Source organism: Falco naumanni, chromosome 7, assembly GCF_017639655.2.
Source record: "Falco naumanni isolate bFalNau1 chromosome 7, bFalNau1.pat, whole genome shotgun sequence".
Classification (NCBI taxonomy): Eukaryota; Metazoa; Chordata; class Aves; order Falconiformes; family Falconidae; genus Falco; species Falco naumanni.
The window spans coordinates 3,167,830-3,184,379 of NC_054060.1; the positions used below are offsets into that span (position 1 = coordinate 3,167,830).

At 66.0% G+C, this 16,550-nt stretch overlaps 4 protein-coding genes across 6 annotated transcripts; 2 read left to right on the plus strand and 2 right to left on the minus strand.

Annotated features, from left to right (window-relative positions):
- The first annotated feature begins 63 nt into the window (after positions 1 to 63).
- Positions 64 to 836, plus strand: SERF2 (small EDRK-rich factor 2). Its single transcript, XM_040602388.1, has 3 exons — positions 64 to 189; positions 384 to 492; positions 615 to 836. Exons 1-3 carry the CDS (start codon positions 183 to 185, stop codon positions 676 to 678), a joined length of 180 nt encoding a protein of 59 aa, XP_040458322.1. The 5' UTR covers positions 64 to 182; the 3' UTR covers positions 679 to 836.
- Positions 837 to 3,217: 2,381 nt separating this feature from the next.
- SERINC4 (serine incorporator 4) lies at positions 3,218 to 8,296 on the minus strand. The gene is made up of 12 exons (XM_040601810.1): positions 7,328 to 8,296; positions 7,057 to 7,209; positions 6,469 to 6,647; positions 6,314 to 6,393; positions 6,134 to 6,227; positions 5,851 to 6,062; positions 5,493 to 5,588; positions 5,293 to 5,419; positions 4,912 to 4,984; positions 4,568 to 4,619; positions 4,290 to 4,446; positions 3,218 to 3,841 (listed from the first exon to the last, which is right to left on the minus strand). Exons 1-12 carry the CDS (start codon positions 7,376 to 7,378, stop codon positions 3,625 to 3,627), a joined length of 1,491 nt encoding a protein of 496 aa, XP_040457744.1. The 5' UTR covers positions 7,379 to 8,296; the 3' UTR covers positions 3,218 to 3,624.
- Positions 8,297 to 9,332: 1,036 nt separating this feature from the next.
- Positions 9,333 to 10,626, plus strand: HYPK (huntingtin interacting protein K). Of its 3 annotated transcripts, none has more exons than XM_040601814.1 (4): positions 9,466 to 9,690; positions 9,767 to 9,822; positions 10,209 to 10,260; positions 10,389 to 10,506. In XM_040601814.1, exons 1-4 carry the CDS (start codon positions 9,505 to 9,507, stop codon positions 10,443 to 10,445), a joined length of 351 nt encoding a protein of 116 aa, XP_040457748.1. In that variant the 5' UTR covers positions 9,466 to 9,504; the 3' UTR covers positions 10,446 to 10,506. The 3 variants fall into 3 exon arrangements, with proteins under 3 accessions (XP_040457746.1, XP_040457748.1, XP_040457747.1); XM_040601813.1 differs by having other exon boundaries at positions 9,472 to 9,690; positions 10,442 to 10,626; XM_040601812.1 differs by lacking the exon at positions 10,389 to 10,506 and having other exon boundaries at positions 9,333 to 9,690; positions 10,209 to 10,268.
- Positions 10,627 to 10,924: 298 nt separating this feature from the next.
- Positions 10,925 to 15,535, minus strand: MFAP1 (microfibril associated protein 1). Its single transcript, XM_040601815.1, has 9 exons — positions 15,360 to 15,535; positions 15,051 to 15,270; positions 14,278 to 14,407; positions 13,785 to 13,972; positions 13,124 to 13,232; positions 12,886 to 13,046; positions 12,530 to 12,689; positions 11,761 to 11,850; positions 10,925 to 11,631 (listed from the first exon to the last, which is right to left on the minus strand). Exons 1-9 carry the CDS (start codon positions 15,436 to 15,438, stop codon positions 11,449 to 11,451), a joined length of 1,320 nt encoding a protein of 439 aa, XP_040457749.1. The 5' UTR covers positions 15,439 to 15,535; the 3' UTR covers positions 10,925 to 11,448.
- Positions 15,536 to 16,550: the final 1,015 nt, after the last annotated feature.

The window sequence follows — 16,550 nt, forward strand, 5'->3', positions numbered from 1 at the left end:
GCCGTAGCCCGCGGCCAATCAGGCGTGGCCTAGCCGGAGCGGTGTACCAATAGGAGGACGGTGGGGGCGGGCTCTGCGCGGCGATTGGCCGTGCCGCGTCCTTAAAGAGCGGAGCGGGGCGGGGCGCGGGGGGGTCAGTGCGGGACGTGGCGGCGGAGCGGAGGGCGGGAGGCAGCGGCGCCATGACCCGTGAGTGCGGGCTGCGGCCGGGCTGGGGGGAGCGGCACCGTGACCCGCCCTGCGGGCCGGGGCTGGCCTGGGGGGCGGGAGGGAGCGGCGCCGTGACCCGTGAGCGCGGGGCCGGGGCGCGGGCTGGGCCCTGGGGCTGGGCCCTGAGGCCGGGCCCTGGGCCGGGCCGTGCTGAGGCGGCCGCGCCGTCGCAGGCGGGAACCAGCGCGAACTGGCGCGGCAGAAGAACCTGAAGAAGCAAAGCGACTCGGGCAAGGGCAAGCGGCGGGACGACGGGCTCTCGGCCGCCGCCCGCAAGCAGAGGTGAGCGCCGGGCCGGCCCCGCCGACACCCCCCCTTCCTCCCCCCCTTTCCCCGCCCCGATCCCCCCCGGTCCTGAAGCGGTGCCGGTGCCGCTGCCAGCCCTGCGCCGCGCTCTCCCGCAGGGACTCGGAGATCATGCAGCAGAAGCAGAAGAAGGCGGACGAGAAGAAGGAGGGCGCCAAGTAGCCCGCGGCTGGGCCGGGCCGCCATCGCCCCGGGGCCGGGCCGCCCGCCGGCAGGATGCCCAGCGCAGCCTCGGGGCCGGGCCGCCCCGCCGGGGACCCCGGCAGCACCCTGCGCCCGCCTCGGGTCCGTCTCCTATTAAAGTAGTTTGTGGAGCCGTGCAGGCCCTGTCTTCTCCCTCCGTGTGACCGGGCCGGGAGGGGCGGGGGGGCTAGGGGAGTGGGAGGGGGCTCTGCCGTCGTGGCCCCCCCACCTCAGCTGGCAGCGAGCATCCGTGGCCGTGTTCCGTGCTGATGAAGAGGAGGGACGAATGCACCCAACACGGCTGTTGCGCTGTGGAGCAGCTGCATCTTCATGGTGAGGAACAAAGATGGGGCCTGGCCTGCCCCCGTGGGCATCACCTGGGGGGGGGGTATCTGCAGCCGGTGGGACCCCGAGTGCAGGCACGTGGGGGGGCTTGGTGGGGCAGGGGAGGTTTGCGGTGAATGCCCTGGGGAGGATGGGATTGCTGGAAGCCCAGAGGAATGAAGCCAAGAAGGGATGGCACTGGAGAGGGCTGGGTTGTGGGGAGGGCGGGAAGGAGGGCTCAGGGCTGGGGAGATGCTGGCCAGGCCTGTTGCTGGTCAGGCCTGCGCATGGACCAAGGTGCTCCTGCAGCTGGTGGGACAAGCAGGCGCAGGGGCTGAAGCTGGGGAGGCTGCCTGTTCAGCACCACTGCTGTGGGCACAGTCAGAGCAGAGGATTGGCTGTGGAGAGGATGTCAAGCTGGCAACTGGACATCTCCTGTGCTAGGCCCAGCAGCAGAGCAGAGCTGCCTCCAGGGGCATGCTGGTGTCCAGCCCCGTGCTGCAGCCTTTGCTGTGACCCACCATCCTCTTCACTTCCCTGCAGTGCCAGGAGCAGTGGCAGCAGCCAGTCCCACCACCCCAGCAGGACAGAGCCTGGGGACCCCAGCACATCCCAGAGCCCAGTGCTGCGGCAGGCAGGGCTCCTCGCTGGGCAAGGTGCCATCCTTGGCACTGGTCTTGCAGAACAGGGAGCTGTGGGCTGGGCAAGCAGGAGGTGTCAGTGGGGTCCCTGCTACCCTGGGGCACAAGGCACACTTCATTGACCAGCTGCTGCCTGTGGGCTGTGTGGACCCCCACTGCCTCTGGCAGACTGGGCTGCAGGTCAGTCTTGATGCCCACCAGCATCAGTGGCCATAGCCTGTGGGAGGGAGGGTGGCTCAAGGCTCTGTGGGGCTGGCAGCCTGTGGCCTATCTCCTCCAGGAGCTGCAGAACTCTGCCTCATGTACTGGCTGCATCATGCCTGGGGCCGTGCCCAGGAGCAGAGTGTGGTTCCAGACCTGTCACAAACACTAAATAAAAGGGAAAATTGGGGGGCTTCCCTCCACCTTGCTTAGTAAGCAGCCCAGTTCACTCCAACCTGGTTCCTGCTCCCCAAGGACTGTCTGGGGCTTGGTGCAGCCCAGCTCTCCCTGAGGAAGCCCATGCCCATGGGGGCTCAGTGCCTGTTGGACCCTTCCCACTACCTAGATGTCATCAATCCACTGGCAGATGTTGAGCAAGCTGTTTGGGGAGCTGATGCTGTGGAGGAGCAGCATGCCATAGGCTTTGCAGTAGGACTGGGTGATGCTCTGGTACCTGGGGCTGGGGGTTTTACTGCTGCAGGGCTAGGCCAGGGCTGCCCTGCTGCTCCTGTGGTGACTGCCAGCCCATGGGGCTGCTGCTGGAGCAGGACAGGGCATGGCAGCAGGACCCCCAGCCCCAGTACTCTTAAGCTCTCTTGCCTGGCTATATCCCATATCTGTTTTGTGGTGTGCTCCCCAGATGCTCTCTCTGGAGGTTCACCCCTGTTGGGAGGGACAGTCAGGTGCTGCCTCTGTCCCTGCTGGGGTGCTGAGGGTGCTGGTGGACACCCTGGCCATGGGTGTTGGTCCCCATCCTGCACCAGCCACTGCAACCTGTGCCCCTCAGCGTGGCTGGGCTGGGACCCCCCGATGCTCTGGCACCGGGTGCTGGCAGGTAGTGGGGGCTCTGTCCTTCCCGGGGCTCCCAGAGGGAGGGGCAGATGCTGTGGTGGCATGGGAAGGGCTGGACATGGTGCTCGCAGGACCCCACAGCCTGGCATTGTCCCCAGTATCCTGGGGCAGGTCCTTGGCCAGGCAGCTGTTTGCCTGTGGCTCCTGGCCCTGCTGCAGGCTCATGGGCACCTTCTGGGTCTGTGCACCCAGCACCGCATTGTGCTGGAGTCACCCCTGTGTCCTGGGCGGTCCTGGCTCCTCCAGGGACTCAGCTGGGAGCGTGCTGGGGGTACCAGCTACGGGCTGAATGCCCTCCTGGAGCCCCGAGCCCTAGGCCAGTGCTCCCTGCTCTGCCACCCCCCAGCTTGTCCCCCCTCTCCAGCAGAGCTGCCCCAAAGGTGCCCTTGGTCGTGGCTGCTGCGCAGACGTGGCCGATGCTGGGGCACTGCAGGCACCTCCATGCCCAGCCCCACAGCTGTGGTCTGTGGGTGGGTGGATCGCACAGGCTCAGCTCAGAGTTTTATATAAAAATGTATTCAAGGAGCTATTTACAATGAGCACGTGGCCGGCGGGTGGGCTGAGCCACGGAGGTGGCTGGGGCAGACCCTCACTCCCCCAGCGGGCCCAGGGCTGGGGTGGCTGGGCTGGGAGCTGGTGTGCAACAGCAGCTGCCCCCAACCCAGGGGGAGCCGGGGCTGAGCACCCACCACCCGGCTCGCTCCAGCTGTCCCCGGCTCAGCCAGGACCAGTGTCCCTGGGAGCACCCACCCCTCGGGTCACCCCCCAGGGCTCTCAGATGCCACTGTCTCCTGGGACAGGGTGTCAGGGGAGGCCAGCAGGGCCAGGGCGCAGGCACAGGGCACGGCAGGGATCAGCCCTGGCTGCTGCCGGCTGTGGGGCTGAGCACAGTCTGTCCTGGCAGGGACTATGTGGAGACGTTGATGCGCTGTGAAGCCCGTCGTCGTCGCAGGACACGCAGGGCTGGCCTGCCACGCTGGTGCTGGGGGGAGCTGTGGAGGCAGAGGGGGCTCAGCAGCAGCCACAGGTAGAGCAGGACACAAGCCCAGCACGAGGACACCTTCACCCAGAAGGTTGACCAGCTGCCATGCGTGAAGGTGGTCTCCAGCACGGCGTTCTCGTAGCTGGTGGGAGAGGGCAGGTGTTGGGTGCTGACATGGATCCCGGTGCCAGCTGCAGCCACCCCACCAGGTCACCTCATGGCACAGCAGCCACGTGGCTCTGGGCACGTCCCACCTGCTGTGGAGCTGCCCCAGCCCTGCAGACCCCAGCCCATCTCACTGCAGTGCACGGCTGCTCTTGGTGGAAGCAGTGCCTGTCTGTGGGCGCAGAGCCTTGTGCCTCCCCAGCAGGCACTGGCTCGGTGACGCTGGCACTGCCTGGAGCACGGGGCCAGCGAGGAGTGCAGTGCTGCAGGCTGAGCCCACGCGGGGAGCGGCTTGGAGCTGGTGGGGTGACGATGCTGACGGGGTGATGCTGCTGACGGGGCTGCAGTCCAGCCCGGGTGGTCACACTAGCAAGAGGGAAGGGGAGCAAGAGCAAGGAGGGCTGGGCAGCACCGCAGGGCCCTACCTGAACCAGTTGGTGAGGGTCATCATGACGTAGAGCGAGGCGAGGAAGAAGACAAAGTGGAAGGCTGAGTAGCTGTAGACCACCCGGTCCCGCTCGTCCTGGATGAGGCACTGTCCCCTGGCAGGCTCCTCTACTTGCTCACACGTCTGCTCAGCACCTGTGAGAGCACAGGGGCATGGCAGCTCCTGCACACCCTCCTCACCAGCACCCCAAGGCTTGCACACATGCACCTGAGGACAGGCTCTGCCCACCCACCAGGACCCCCACCCTGCACCCACCTCTCAGCTCTTCCTCCATCTTCTCGGGGCAGCAGAAGCAGCAGGAGGGTTCCTGCAGAGACAGCAGTCTGGTGGCAACTGCTGCCAGGGCAGGGCTGCCTGGCCCCACGGCCACTGCTGCAGGGCTGAGCCCTGCTGCAGGATCTGGCCCTGCCTGGCACTGGGGCTGCCTGGCTCCAAGGAGCCGGTGCAGGCTGGGGTGTGCCATGAGAAGCCCCCCATGCTTGGTTGGACAAACCTGCCCCAGGCCCTGCGTGGGGATGGGGGCTTGGGATGGCAGGTGTGGGGTGCCTGTGGCTGGAGGACACAGGGCACAGCTGGGCGGGGGGAACATCTGTACTCACTTTGAACTCGAAGCTGTACACTTTGACCATCCAGAGGGGACCAAAGACCTCAGCAAGGTAGGAGGCTTCATTGCTGTGCCCGAGAGAGAGGCAGAAATCATAACATGGGCATCCACCACCCTGTGCCAGGCCCCCAGCCCACCCCATGGATCCAGCATGGCTGCAGGAGACCTGCTGTGCCATGCCTGGGGTCACTGCGCTGCCCCTGCCCATCCACCGGTGCCCCACCTGCTGTGGCCCTGCCACCCCTTGGGACATCCCCGACTCTGCTGGCCGTGCCACATGCTGAGGGCACAGTCCCTGTGTGGGGCTGGCCGTGCTCAGAGGGGACGGTTCTACAGGTGCTCTGCCCCCCGCACCCCGTGCCGCAGGCACACGCACCATGCAAAGAGCACGCAGGCGTACATGATGGCAGCCCCCAGGACAGCGACGGTGGTGTCCTCCGTCTGCAGCTCGTCCTGCCGGACGCCCGGGAAGCAGACGGTGAGGTTCTGCCCCTTGTAGAGCACTGCGGGGAGGTGGAGGTGAGATGGGCGTACACCCCGGCGGGGGGGCTGCTGGCAGCAGATGGGAGCACCCACCTCTCTCCGGGGGACGGCTGGACAGCGCAGAGAAGGTGAGGTACATCACGTAGCAGCTGATGATTGAGGACTGCAGCAGCCCTGACCGCGGCTGCTCTGCAAGGGTGGGGTCAGAGGTGTCCATGGAGCCCCTAGAGCACCATGAGCTGGCAGATGGGCTCTGCGTGGGCCCCGGGAAACCCCCTCCCCTGCTCAGCACCCTGTGCCATGGTGCAGAAGGGATCGGTGGGAGCCCTGCGGAGCTGGGTCCTTCCTGGGTGCCTGAGTGCTGGCCCTGAGCTGGGAGCCCCCGGCCACCCCCCAGCCCCAGGACACAGCCAGCCCTGCGATGTGGCAGCCTGTGCCGTGCCGTACTCACTAAGCCGCACGCAGGGTGTGATGGAGATGAAGGACATGATGCCGCAGAGGCTGCCGTTGATGGTGAGCAGTGCCTTGTTGAGGTGGCAGGCGGCGGGGTGGGTGTAGTACTTGTAAAGGAAGGAGAAGGCGGCAGAGGCAAGGGTGTAGAAAGCGGCCGTGGCCAGCAGCATGGCCAGGTACCAGCACTTGTCCTGCGCAGCGCCCGTCAGCCTGCCGGGAGAGCGGGTGAGGGTCGGCAGCGGACAGGCACCCAGTCGGCACCCCAGCATCCCGGCACTCACCAGTTCTTGTTCCAGGTGTGTGCAAAGGCAGTGATCAGCACCAGCTGGATGAGGATGAAGGCGAAGCCCCCGCAGACACCCATGTAGTGCCAGACTGGGGGGGGACAGGGCAGAGAGGGAGCTAGCACAGGGCCATGGGCAGGGGTCCAGGTGCCAGCTCAGGCAGGGTGGGGGACGTACCTCGGATGAAGGTGTCCTCAGGGATGAAGAAGCTGGCGGCACAGAGCCCCACCAGCACCAGCAGCTTCGGGAGCCAGAACCTGTGGGGCAGGGAGCATCAGGGAGACAGGACCTGGCAGCCCCCCGCAGCCCCATCCTGCACCCCGCCCCTGTACCCGTTTTGGAGCTGAGCGCGGCAGTCGGCGCTGGAGCGCACGTTGAGGAGCAGGGCAGCCTGCGCCAGGTGGAAGCAGGCGGTGCCGAAGCAGACCCGGTACACGGCCGAGGAGCCCACCAGCCGCTCACAGTCTGTGCCCACAGGCAGGTGTTCGCACAGCACCACCGAGAAGGGCACCTGCAGGCACAGCAAGTGCTGAGATGGGGCTGCTGGTGTGCCCAGCACCCTTCGGTGCCCACAGTACCCAGCACCCCTGGACTCCTGACACCCCCAGAATTCCCAATACCTTCTCCATCCCCAGCACCCAGGGTGCTGGGCAAGTCATGCATCTTCAGTACCCGTGGCACCCCTTCCCCTCTGACATGCCCAGCACCCTTGGCACTCCTAGGAGCCCTGTTATTCCCAGTAGCCGCAGTATGCCAGTACTCCAGGCTCCCGTGCCAAATCTGGCACCCCCAGTGCTCCTGGGACACCTAAGTGCCCCTGGGATGCCTGGCACCCCCCACCCCCAGTGCCTCTGAGACCCCCAGCACCCCCAGGACCCCTGGCTCCCCAGCACCCCGGGTATCCCAGCTCCCATTGTCACCTTCTCCCTAATGGCCTGGGCCACGGTGCGGGACAGCATGAGGCAGCACACAGCAGAGGCCAGGACATGCAGTAGCGTGTAGAGGATGCGGGTGCTTGTGGACACACGGAGCCCACGGCAGGAGCTGCAGCCACAGCCGCAGGCGCAGCACAGCTGGGGGGAGCATGGTCAGCAGGGATCCCAACGGGCCAGAGCTGACACCCCAGCCTGGCCTGGCACCCCCACCCTGGTCCAGCACAGCCCCCAGCCCTGGCAGTCCCCTCAGTCTCACCTGGCAGAGTAGGGAGTGCAGGAGGCGGCCGTGTGCCCGTGTGCCCGCCATGGCCCGGCTTGGCTTTGCTTGCCCCCCCCCACCACCCTGATGGGATTAGGGGGATTGTCAGCTCGGCCCGCCCCACCATCTGCTCACTGCTACCTCCTGGCAGCCACCAGCGGGGCACTCTGAGGGGAGCCTGTCCAGGGTCCACCAATGATCCCTGGCCATGGAGATGCCTGCTTGGGACCCTGGCCCCTTGTTGGGCAGGATGAGGCCACGGCAGCCAGCTGGGGCACGGGTGGCATGTGGGGAACCATGGGGTGCTGTCCCCTGTGTGGGGATGGCTGGTCTCAGAGCGGTGCCGTGGTGCAGCGTGGCTGGGGGTCATGGGGGTACCAAAGGGCTGGAATGGTGCAAAGGTACCCATGGGCACCAAGGCACCCAAGGGACACGGGCACCCCGCGGGGCAGGAGGATGGCATGAGGTGCATCCAGCTGGGAAGCAAGATCTCCCTAGAGTGCGCAGGAGCTGTGGAAAAGCCGGGGGAGGCAGGGGGCACGTTGCCACCGCAGAGGCCCTGTGCGGGGGCTTGCTGGTCTGGCGTCACCCTCCCTCAGCTCCTTGGCAGCTCGAGGTGTGGGTGCTGGGGCTGCGGCTGCGCAGGGCTCACCCCCCGCCGGGGCTCTCCCTGTTCCTGCTCTCCCCCGCAGCCAGAAGGCAAGGGTGGGCAGGAGGTGGGAGGGCACAGAGCCAGGACAGCTGACCCTGGCGGCCAAAGGGACAGTCGGTGACAGCGTTGTCCTCGGCGCTGAGGCTGGAGGCAGAGGAAGGGTTTTGGCTGCCAGCACGGCTGTTGCTTGGAGACTGGCTGGGCACTGGGCCGCTGGTGGGAGGCGATGAGCGCCTGCCTTCACGGCGCTGGGGTTGGGGTTGGTTTTCCCCTTTCCTTCACAGGTTAATCTGTCTTTATCTCAGCTCATGACTTTTTTTTTTTTTTTTTTTTGCTTCCTCTTCTCTCCCCTTCACACTGCGGTGTGGGGGGGAACGTGAGCACTGATGTGGGTGCCAGGCTGCTGGCTGCGGTCAGCCCACCCCAGGATCCCAGGGGATGTCTCAGGTGGCCTCACCCCCATGCACATCCCCGCACGTGGAGCAGCGGGAGGCCAGGAACGGGGTGGGGAAAAGGCCCCAGACACTGCCGCAAAGGCAGGTGTGGTGCGTGGTACAGCAGGCGCAGGAGGCGGAGGAGCTGGCACAGCACTGGCAGACACAGGCAGCATCCAGGTGGCAGCGGGGCTGGCCGGCGGCCGAGGCGGCCCTGGCAGCTGTGCGGCCGGGCAGGGGGGCACGCTCCTGGCACCCACAGCCCTGCGTGCCCACAGACGGCCCCCGGGATGCAGCCACTGCCACACAGCCACCTCCAGCAGGGACACATCCTGCTGCCAAGGTTTCTGGTGGCAGCGCTTCGGCTCCTGCCCCAGCAGCTAGGCAGCTGCACCGGGCACCGCGGGGCCCTCGGCACCCTGAGCCACCCGGTGCCCACACAGTGCGGGGTGCAGCCTGTCCCATGGGGACACCATGTCCCCGTCACGGTGTGGCGGGTGACAGGCAGGGGCAGACACTGCTCTCCTCGGCCTGTGCCCCACGGCGGCCGGGCGGGCCCTGGCCTCACCGAGCTCCCGGGGCTGCGCTGCAGGTGGGGCCTGCGAGGCCCGGTGCCGGGGCACACCGGGGGCACGGCCCCGGCCTGGCCGCCCGTACAGCCAGGGCCACCGCGGTGGCACAGGGCCAGCCCCATCCTTCCGCGGCAGGAGCCAAATCGGGCTACTTAACCCTCTTACCCGGCTTAGCTCGGCCGGCGGGCAGCCCGGGGGCGGCGGGCAGGGCTGTGCCCTCGCCGGCACCGGGCCCGGGCCCCCCCGGGCCCCGCCCGCCGAGGCACCGATGCACCCAGCCGGTCGGGCCGGGGCTGCCGCCTAGGGAGCGGCGGCGGAGAAGCCCCGGGGTTGGGGGGGGGGAGCTCCCCGCAGGGAGGATGACGGAGGGGCCGTGGACCGGCACCGGGCCGGAGCCACCGCTCTGGCCCGCCGCTGCCGCCCGCTCGCTGGTTCCGGCGGCGGCGGCGCGTGACCGGAAGCGGGGGGCTGTGGCGGCCGCGAGCGGAAGCGGAAGAAGCGGGGAGCGGCGGCGGGATGGCGGCGGAGGGCGACGTGGAGCTGGAGCTGGAGACGGAGCCCAACGGCTCCGGTGGCGGCGGCGATGGGGCGGGCGGGCGCGCGGCCGAGAAGCCGCGGAAGCACGACAGCGGCGCGGCCGACCTGGAGCGCGTCACGGACTACGCGGAGGAGAAGGAGATCCAGAGCTCCAACCTGGAGACGGTGCGGCGGGCCGGGGGGCGGGGGGTGCCGCGGGGCGGCCGGGCCGGGCAGCGCCGTGACTGCGCTCGTCCTGCAGGCCATGTCGGTGATCGGAGACCGAAGGTCCCGGGAGCAGAAGGCGAAGCAGGAGAGGTAACGGCCGCGCTCGCTCGGGGCTCCGGGGGGCGGCTCGGGCCGTGCCTGGCCCGCACCGGGCTGCCCCTCGGGACACGGCCCGGGGCCTCCCGGTCTGACATCCCAGCCCTGCCCCGGGAGCTGGAGTGGGTGCCTGGCCCTCTCCCGGAGCACACCCCACGCTGCTGCAGGGGTAGTGACTGGCCACCGGAGCTGGCGGGGTGGGGCCGCCGGCCACCGGAGCTGGGGGGGCCGTGTCTGTTACTGGAGCGGGAGAGCCCTCTTTATCACCGGAGCAGGGGGTGCCAGTCGGTCACTGGAGCAGGGCGGGGGGTCCCATCAGTCACCGGATTGGGCCAGGGGTGCCAGTCGGTCACCAGAGCTTTGCCTGTCTCTTGACCCAGGGAGAAGGAATTGGCCAAAGTGACCATCAAGAAGGAGGACCTGGAGCTGATTGTGAGTAGGGGTGGGACACCAGGCTGGTGCAGCCAATGTCTGGTCACCAAAACTGCACCCAAAGCCGAGGCTGGTGCCCACCAGCGGTGCGGTGGGTGCGTGGCCCTTGCTGCTGACCCCCAGCCCAGCCTGCACCACCATTCTGCGGCCACTGTATGAGGCTGTGGCTGTTTCCCTGCAGATGACAGAGATGGAGATCTCGCGAGCAGCCGCGGAGCGCAGCCTGCGGGAGCACATGGGCAACGTGGTGGAGGCACTCATCACCCTCACCAACTGAGCGCCGCGCCAGCCGAGCACTCCCTTGCCACACATGAGACTGGCTGGAAATGGGCTGTGTTACCTTACCCAATAAAGGCACTGCTGGGAGGGGGCTGTTGCTGTGGTCTGCACTGGGTGCCCACCCCTGCCCCACGGGCTGCAAGGGGCTCAAAGGATTGTGTCGGCAGCACCCAGACACCCCTGCGACTGGCACGGGACATGCCAAGGTGCTCAACAGACCCAGGCACGAGGGTGGGGGAGCAGTGGTGAGCCAGGCGCAGTGAGGGCCACCCTCCTGCACTGTGCCCAGCCACTTCTTGTGTCTCCTGGGCTGCGCCAGCCTCCCATGGTTCACAGGAAGGTGCAGAACAGGCCGGCTGCGCTCCACAAACATGGCCAAAACGTGTAAGAAAACAACCACTTTAATCAAACTGCCCTCCCCAACACGTAGAAAAGCCAAGCCCTGCAGAAAGAGGGTGAGGATCCGGCGTCGCTGCTGTTCCACACCAAAAAAGGGCCCAAACTGACAACAGGGAACGTACAAGCAATAGGAAGATGCTGTGGACCAGACAGGTACAAAAGTCTGCTAATTCCTCCAAAAGTGGGTGCACTGGGGCCAGGGGTGTTGTCACACCACTCCCACACAGCCCTGCTGGGTGCTGCCGAGGTGTTCGGGGTGGCTGCTGGTGGGACAGCGGTGCAACCACGGGCCAGGCCAGCGTGGACAGGCTGTCATCCCCCACAGCACCCGGAGCAGGGAGCCCACCAGGTCTCCGCAGCACAGGGAGCGGGGCACTTGGGCAGAGGGCTTGGCAGCACACGAGTCCTGGCACAGTGCTGTGTCCCTTGGGTCCCTGGCCAGGCTCCTGGCACTGGCACAGCAGTGCCCTGCCTGGCTGTCAGCCGTGCTGCGCCCTCCTGCCCACTCCCTTAAGTGGTTTTTCGCTTCTTGGCTGAAGGTCTCTCAAAGACATCCCGTACGCCCGCTGCTTTCTGCTTAAAGAACTTTGTGTTCTGTGCACTCTCCTGGCCCCAGGCAGAGTCGAAGGAGGTGGTGTCCTGGTCCACCAAGTGCGTGTACTTCGTCCGCCCCGAGCGCCCGAAGTTCTTGACCTGGGGAGCAGAAGAGCTTGTCAGCAGCTGTCCCGGAAGGACACAGGGACCCGCCACTCCCCCCTCCCAAGGAACTGCGACCTCTCAGTGTGGCAGGCAGGCCAAGTGCCCTCCAGCCAGCACACCTACCTGCATGACTTTGGGCAGGATGGTCTTGTTGAAGTGGTCCTCGAGGGTCGGGGCACTGAAGTCCCTCTTGTACACCTCCTCATCCTCATCCTGCAGGAGAAGGACACAGCCTGCAAGTTTCCAGCAAGCACTGGCAGAAGTAGGGCAGAGCCACCAGAAGCTGATACTGTTGCTCTGCCAGGGGCTGCTGCAGTACTTAAATCCTATTAACCTAATGCCGAAGGCAGGGGACATGAGCATTGTCCCCCAGGCCTGCCTCTGGTGGCCACCCCTCACAGCCTCTCAGGCCACTTCTCCAGAGCCTGGGCCATAGCTCATGCAGAGCTGGCTTAGTTCTGACAGGGTCTGTCAGCCCAAACAGCAGCATGGGGACAGCTCTGCTGCTTTGACTCAGTCTCAGCCAGGAACGCTCACGGCAGCGTGCTCGGGTGAGGCAGCACAGGCTGTACCAGTCCTCATCAGGCCCCAGATGGCAGCTGTAAGGCAGCAGCTGGCAGGCCACCATGGTGTCACTGCTCACACTCTCCCACCCCTGTTAGTGTCACTGCTTGCCCTCTGCCACAAGAGCTAGCCAAGTTCAGATCACCTCCATCGTTCTGGCCCCACGCCACCTCCAAGGGCTGGCTCTCACCCCAGGGCACCCCCAGCCCCAAGGCACTGCGGTGGGGGCTGCCCATAGGGAGAAGCCGGCCCTGCGCTCTCGCCCGGCGCACAGGCCCAGCCCCTGCTGCCAGCACAGCCATGCCCAGGCCCCGGCAGCACCACTCACCATGAAGAATGCACCGCGGTGGTAGTACTTCTGCAGGAACTTGTACTTGCCCTTCACTGCCTTGTTGGTGATGACCTTGCCGTTCGCCCGAAGCTCAGCCCGGCGTTCCTCCTCCGTCAGGTTCCGCATGCGCTCGATCTCTGCCTTCTCCTTCTCCATGCTGGGCAAGAGAGAAACCCCTGAGACCCCACATCCCCTCCCAGGACGGCCGTTGTCACTGTCTGAGGGATTACACCTTTCCTGACTATGGAAGCAAAGGCACCCTGAGGGCAGGCAGCAAGGGAGGGCTCTGGGCACTATGTCTAGCAAAGACTGCTGCGGGCTCTTAGCCTCCTGTCTACACAGACGATACTTACGCTTCTCGTTCTTCACGGTCCCGTTTAATACGCTTCAGCTCACGTACTTTCCAGGCTTCATACTCCTCCTCGTCATTCTCATCATCTGTATCAAGTGCATCCAATGCTGCCAGCGAGCGTTTGTTCTCCTCCAGCTCCTTCTTCGCTTCCTCTTCTACAATCTGCAGCAAGGACCACGCTAAGCTTGCTGTGGTGACCTCCCCCCCCGTCGCATGACCCCCAGCCCTCCCCTTGGCACCTTGAGCGTGTACTTGCGCCTCTCCTCTGCCATCCTCTTTGCCTCCTGCTCCAGCTCCTTCTGCTTCAGGGCTTCTGCTTCTCGCTCCTGAACTGTGATCCGGTCCTTCCTGCAGGCAGAGACCACAACAGCCTTCAGCCTTCCTGTGAGCCACCACAGCTGCTCAGCTCCTTGCTGACTTCTCCCGCTCCTGCACTGCTGCTGCTTTCAGCCTTCGCTCCCTCTAAGGACGGGCTGAGGCCCGGGGCTCTCCCCTTTCCGGCATCACCCTCACCAGGGCTACCACACTATTCCCCTATGGCTGCGCGTGTGCACACGAGCAACCAAGCCACCAGCTGTGGAGCACAGCCCACTGACAGCTTCCCTTTGCCACCGTGTAGCACTTGCCCAAGGGCTCTGGGCAGACCCCACCGAGACTGTGACCCACAGCCTGATGCCACAGCGACCCAAGACAGCTGATGAGGGGCTGTCAGTGGAGGGATTGCCCCTCACTCCCCGGCTGTGCCCTGGCAGGCTGTGACCATCGCTCCCCCACCCTGGGGAGGTGAACTGCTGCCCCACAGCAAGGAAGATGAGATCATGGCAGTGGCATGTGCTCAGCCTCCAGCTCCTAAGTCCTGTGTCCTCGCCCAGGGCAGACCAGCATGGCCGTGTCACCTACTTGCGGATGAAGACAGGTTTGAGACGTGGCTCCATTTCATCCTCGCTGTCTGTGTACTCCTCATACTCGGACTCCGACTCTGACTCTTCTCCAGATCGACCCTCATCTTCCAACTCCATCACTTCCATCTCCTCGGTTTTCCTCTCCTGTGCTCGCTGACGCATCATCCCACGCCGACGTTCAATCTCCTAATGGAGGCAAACACATGGGAGTCAGACAACCAGCCCCACTATACCTCCCTCTCAGTCTTCTGCCAAAAATATGTGATGTCGAGTGTTGGCTATGAGGTGATGCACCCATCCTTCCGGATGCAGGGTGGCATCTCCCAGCATCCCATTCCATGCAAGAGGACAATAACCCACTAGTTATGTCGCTGCCTGCTCTGACACCTGTCCGGCTGCACCCAACAGGCCACACATCCATGCAAAAGGCAGTTCCAGCCCGTACCACTCAGGGGCTTCCCCATGCCTGTTACTTGGCTCTGCAAGCATACCTCATCATCGATCTCCTCCTCTTCCTCTTCACTGGTGTCCTCCCGCTCTAGGCGCCAAGCTTCCCCCTCCACCTCTGAATCGCTTTCTCCAACCACTTCAGGCTCCACAATTTTACGGTGTCTTGCCAGCCTGCAACAGACCCCGATTAAACGACGGTGCATCAAATGTAAAAAGGCTACAAGAAGTTGGTTATCCATGAATCATTCCTAACAAGGCCGTGGTGAACACTGGAACTGCCAAGTGTGAGCGAAACCTGACATGTTCTTTTTCCCAGGAGGCTGGAGCAGCCATGCACTGGCAGCTCCTCCCTGCCCATGCACCAAGTAGGAACAGAGTTCTCAGCGGGAAGTCTTCAGTTCCAGTAACAGGGAAACAGCAGCAGCTCCATGGCAGAAGGCAAACAAGGTTCAGTTACTCCCTTCCCAGAGCATGCTTCACCATGACCCCATCCCTTTCCACTACCCCAGACCTCAGTCCATTACATTAATTTTTATTTCAGAGCCTGTTTTCACCTGCACCCACCCAGCTGCACCTGGATGTGGGGCTGTGCCCTGGGAAGTGGTGACTCCTGGCTGAAAGGACTGCTCATGGCAGGGTCAGAGGCCCAGGCACAACACGGCACAGACATGAGAAGTCAGAGACTCTCCCAGCTTCTGCCCGGTTCTGCAATTCCCCACTGCAGCACAGCAGAGCAGGCTCCCAGTCTGCCTGCTAAGGCAAACCTGCTGGGAGGCATGGCAGAGGCACAGCTCTCACTGACCCCAGCACTCACCGCTCTTCCACATCTTCGGCAATGCGGTTCTGGAGGCGCCGGAGCCGGGGGTCGTTGGCGAGTTCCTCCTCCTGCTCCTCGGGCTCCACCTCCTGCTCTTTCGCCTTCTTGATGAACTGGAACTCCTCGTCCTCCTCCTCCGAGGACTCCATGGGCGCATAATCAGGCCGCTTCCCCGACACATACCGCTTCACCTTCACCTTCTCCATGGAGAGCTCGCCTGCGGGCACCCGGGCCGTCAGGAGGGGCCCCGCGCCCGCCTCCTCCCGCCGCCACGGCTGGGCCCGGGCCGCGGCCCCCCCCACTCACCCTTCTCGTTGCGGACGGGCACGGCGCCCGCCGTGGACTGGATCGGCGGCTGCTTCATGAGGGCGCTGGGGACCGCCATGGTGGCGCCGGGAACGGGACAGACGGGAGCCGAGCAGCGCCCGCTGACAACAGCTTCTCGTAGCCGCTCACCCGGAACTGGAATCGCGCCCCCACTTCCGCCGGAAGCAGAACGCAGCCCGCGGCGGGTGACCGGAGGTGATGCTGTGCGCTGGGGTCACTTCCGGGGCGCCGCGCGGCGCTGTGGGTGGTGCGGGCCCCGGTGCTCGGGGCGGGGCCCGGTGCAGGCTGTGCAGGCCCTGCCGGGCCGCGTCGCGTCGCCCCCTCGGCCGTTCTCGTCCCGCGCCGAGCCGGCGGCAGCCCCGGCCGGGAAACTCCCGCTCCGGCGCCTCCCGGCTGGGGACGCGGTGGGCGGCGTGTGCCGGGCCCCGCGCTGTGGCCGGGGGCGGGTGGGTGCCGGTGCTTAGGGGCGGCCGGCGGCTCCGGGCTCCCGACCCGCGGAGGTTCTTTCCCGGGTGCCGCTTTTCCGCTCTCCACCGTGGCGTTCGGGCGGGGTGGCGGGCCGGGCCGTGGCGCGGCGGGGCAGCACCGGGGCAGGTTCCCGCTGACCGGCTGGAGGGGCCTGGCGCCCGCCCCGGCCTGCCGCGTGGGGCATGCCCCGCGGGGGGCCTGCGGCGGAGCCTCACCGGTGCCGCGGTGGCTGGGGCCGCCGCTTTAGTGCCCCAGCTGCCGCCCATTGCCTCTCTCGAGTATGGCTGTGCTTTGCACGCGGCTGGGGTGGCAGTGACAATCCTCAGAGGCTGAGCCGGCCCCTGCTGGCACGGCTGGGGGAGCACAGAGCTTGGCATCACCGGCGATTTCCCTGGGGCCTGGCTGGGCCACGGGACACATCCTGCGCCTGGTGGGATTGCTGAATTCCCCTGGCACAGCCTGGGAAAGCCACTAGAGCCCCCAGTGGGCCTGCAGTGTGCCCACCGCCAGCGCAGCTGCTCTCTGGGCAAAGCTGGAGCTGGGCGGTCACAGCCTCTCCAGCCACTGAGCCTTGGCCCTCCTGCTGTGCCTGCTGCCAGCCGGCCGTGCCGAGCCTCTGTGCTGCCACCAGGTCTCCCTCTTGCAGGCACTGGGGCCCCTGCGCAGCCGCATGTCCCACCGCAGCCCTCGGGACAGCCAGTG